The sequence below is a fragment of the Oncorhynchus kisutch genome, linkage group LG11, assembly GCF_002021735.2.
Source record: "Oncorhynchus kisutch isolate 150728-3 linkage group LG11, Okis_V2, whole genome shotgun sequence".
Taxonomy (NCBI): domain Eukaryota; kingdom Metazoa; phylum Chordata; class Actinopteri; order Salmoniformes; family Salmonidae; genus Oncorhynchus; species Oncorhynchus kisutch.
Window position 1 is genome coordinate 49685585 of NC_034184.2, and position 3144 is coordinate 49688728.

Here is a 3144-nt window from a genome sequence, read left to right on the forward strand (position 1 = left end):
TATTTCTATGTTTTGCCCGGGTAGGGTTCTCAATCAGGGACAGCTGTCTATCGTTGTCTCTGATTGAGAACCATACTTAGGTAGCCCTTTTCCCACCTGTCTTTGTGGGAAGTTGACTGTTTATGGAACATAGCATTTAGCCTCACGGTTTGTTTTTGTAGTGTTTATTGTTTTGTTCAGCGTCTTTTCGAAATAAAATAATATGTACGCTCACCACACTGTACCTTGGTCCTGTTATTTCAACGACCTTGACACTCGTGCTGTTTGCATTTGCTGTTTGTTTTGGTTGTGTTTCAGATTGATATTTGATGATATTTGTGCATCTATAACTTTCTCACTCATCATTACTCATCATTATTCACGATTCATTCAGGATTATCCGGAATCATAACATTGTTGTTTCCAATGGGGAGTAAATGAAGCATACTGGGCAGAAGAAGCAAGGAGGTGGGCAGAACCAAGCACGAGCTAGTGAGATCCTATTGGCACGTTCTGGCATGAAATTACATATTTCAGTAAGGGAACGCCTACTCTGTGAATTTCATATGTGCAACAATTGAATTCTCCCTTGCAATAATTCTAAACAATACATTTTTTAGAACCTTTAAGAAAGGGTTGAGTCTACAAAACATAGTCCAATTTGTTCCTAACAGATTTTTAGTTTTGGGAACAGAACTGAATTGAGATCTAATGTTTCTATGAGAATATTAGCAGAATGTCGGCCAAGTTGAATCTAATTCCATCTTCTCCCATTTCCCACCACTGGACTTCCTTTCATCACCATATTTGGTGGTGAGAATACATTCTACATTTCTAAATTGACATCTGGCTGCACTGTCTCAGTCAGCATGATTTATCAGTGGCACAAGGACACAATCTCAGAAGTAACATTTGTATCAGACAGTTCTTGAAGTGGAATGAAAATGCAGTTACTCATTTTGGGTGCCGGTACTGTTTATTATTATTATTATTAGGTGCCAAGTGATGTGTTCTGGCCCAAATCAAGCACTGGTATCACATTTAGACATTTAGACATTCAGTTTGGAATCTTTAAAGTTCCTAAAACATTAGCTATGCAAACGTAAATATGGTGAATACAAGAAATATTGTTACAAGAGTATTTTATTACAAAATAGAATAATCTCTTAAATTAAACTCCACAGGTTGGTTTTACTGGAGTCCCTGCATTATATCCAGCATAGTGTCACAATTCAGTGAAACAACATCTAGTCCAGTCCAGACCAGCTCAATCCAGTCCAGCTCAGAACCCATCAGTGGGCCATTTGGGGACAGCACCGCACATCATTGGTTACAGCCAGTTAGAGTATTCCCTGATATTTAATATTCCAGGTTTGAGCACCCACAGAGCTGCTTGAGCATTCTCCCCTAAACTAGTATGTCCTCATTTGTGTCCTGCTTGGTGTGTGTCCTTGTCTCAGTTTATGTGTGTGTTTGTCCATAAAGCCATTCCATGGGATCTTTCCCCCCACATTCCCTCTCCATCCCAAGCCTGCCTGACAGCTGCTCTCGGGCTTGACCTGTGGTGGTGCTAGTCCAGATGGCCCGGGGGGAACCGCGGGGCAGCAAAGCTGAGACAGAGTGCTTCATCTGAGACTTGGAGAACAGCTGAGGCCTGCCCGTCCTCTGGAGCCTCACAGGGCCACAGCTAGGGTGCACCACTGGTCTGGCCAGCGCCTGGATACTGGTCATATACTCCTCCAGTGACTGGGAGCACTGGGATGGAGACTGGGAAACAGACTGGGCTGGATGGGCTAGGTGGCCCGGGGCCCCCAGGGTATCAGAGTCTTCCAGGGTCTCAGTGATGGTGGGCAGGTGAGGCAGACATCTATGCTTCATACTACAGAGGAGAGAGAGGGGAGAGACAGGAGGGTTAGAGATCTCTGTGTTGTGTTTGTAAAACGAATACTAGATTAGATAAATGAGATATCAATGAGTCACGAGGACTCGCGTGTGTCTTTTTCCTTAATATTAATCCTTACCACTATACTATTGACACTATATTACCCATGTATCTACTATTGAGAATAAATATACATGTATGGATATTTCCTCTGTGGGAATAACCAAATGTATTTTAGAATCTATAAGGTTTTCTATGGGACTCTAAAAAAGTGACATCCCACCTATCATACTGTGTCAATATAGTATAAAGGTGATGAAAGAAAATATTAAGAGGACATATATATGATTTTAAAAAGGGATTATACTTAAAACCAGCTAAATTGTATGTCTAAACAAAATAACATTGACCAGTGGTAACGATACCATATCCTCAAATTGCAGACCTAGCTGAAGATATGAGCAGTGATATTGGAGATGAGCTCACCTGTGATTAAGTGCAGTTGTCAGTCTGACAGACAAAATATAGATCCCTTTGGATCGCTGCTTGCTGCAGTGACAGTAATAATCCACTCGGAGACTGACAGAGCTGTAGCTGGTCCGCAGAGCGAGTGTGTGACCGGCCACTTGAGTGAGAGTAACAGCAGAGCGGGAGGCAGGGTCTTTTATACAGACACACTGCATGGAGGGAGCAAGCCAAGGCTGAGGAGGATAAATATAGCCACTGACCTTACATCTGTGTGTGTGTGTGTGTGTGTGTGAGACAGTTTATACTTCAGAAACAATTAGGCCCTGGAATAATCATGCACTCATTCTCACACACATATTCTCTCTCTCGCTCTCTCTCACGCATACACACACAGACACACAGTAACTAACAACAAATTGAGGTTCCTTTTTCCAGCCAAGGTCTCGGGAATCTTTCCATTTTAATGTTTTGATTTTAGGATTATAGGATTAAAATCACATTCTTAACCATGACTAGCTAGATTCCTTTCATTTTAACATACAGTACATACTGAATGCTGGGCCTATCAGAAAATTGTATTATTGTCTATCTTAGATGATCACCACCTTAAGCGGCTTTGTTACTCTCTCAATGCTTCAGTTCAGAGAATGCTATTATTCTGTGGGAACTGATATAATGTATAACTGTAGATGTATAATATGAGGTTATTTTAGGCTCTAAAGTGTCAGTGTTTTTAAGGCATTGTTTCTCTGCTCTCATTTTCTTTTTGAGCCACTCTTATCTCTCCAAACCCAGTCCAGTCTGCTGGCATTATT

General features: G+C 41.5%; 1 protein-coding gene across 1 annotated transcript; it reads right to left on the reverse strand.

Moving 5' to 3' along the window:
• Positions 1-942: 942 nt before the first annotated feature.
• On the reverse strand, positions 943-2654 carry LOC109876195 (uncharacterized). Its single transcript, XM_031835919.1, has 2 exons — positions 2348-2654; positions 943-1858 (listed from the first exon to the last, which is right to left on the reverse strand). Exons 1-2 carry the CDS (start codon positions 2542-2544, stop codon positions 1441-1443), a joined length of 615 nt encoding a protein of 204 aa, XP_031691779.1. The 5' UTR covers positions 2545-2654; the 3' UTR covers positions 943-1440.
• Positions 2655-3144: the final 490 nt, after the last annotated feature.

What these genes read in the sequence shown, in the direction of transcription:
- LOC109876195 (XM_031835919.1), bottom strand. Translation starts at nt 2,544, where the DNA reads ATGCAGTGTGTCTGTATAAAAGACCCTGCCTCCCGCTCTGCTGTTACT. An exon ending in ACAACTGCACTTAATCACAG is followed by an intron (nt 1,859 to 2,347) that starts GTGAGCTCATCT and finishes TCTCCTCTGTAG; the next exon opens with TATGAAGCATAGATGTCTGC.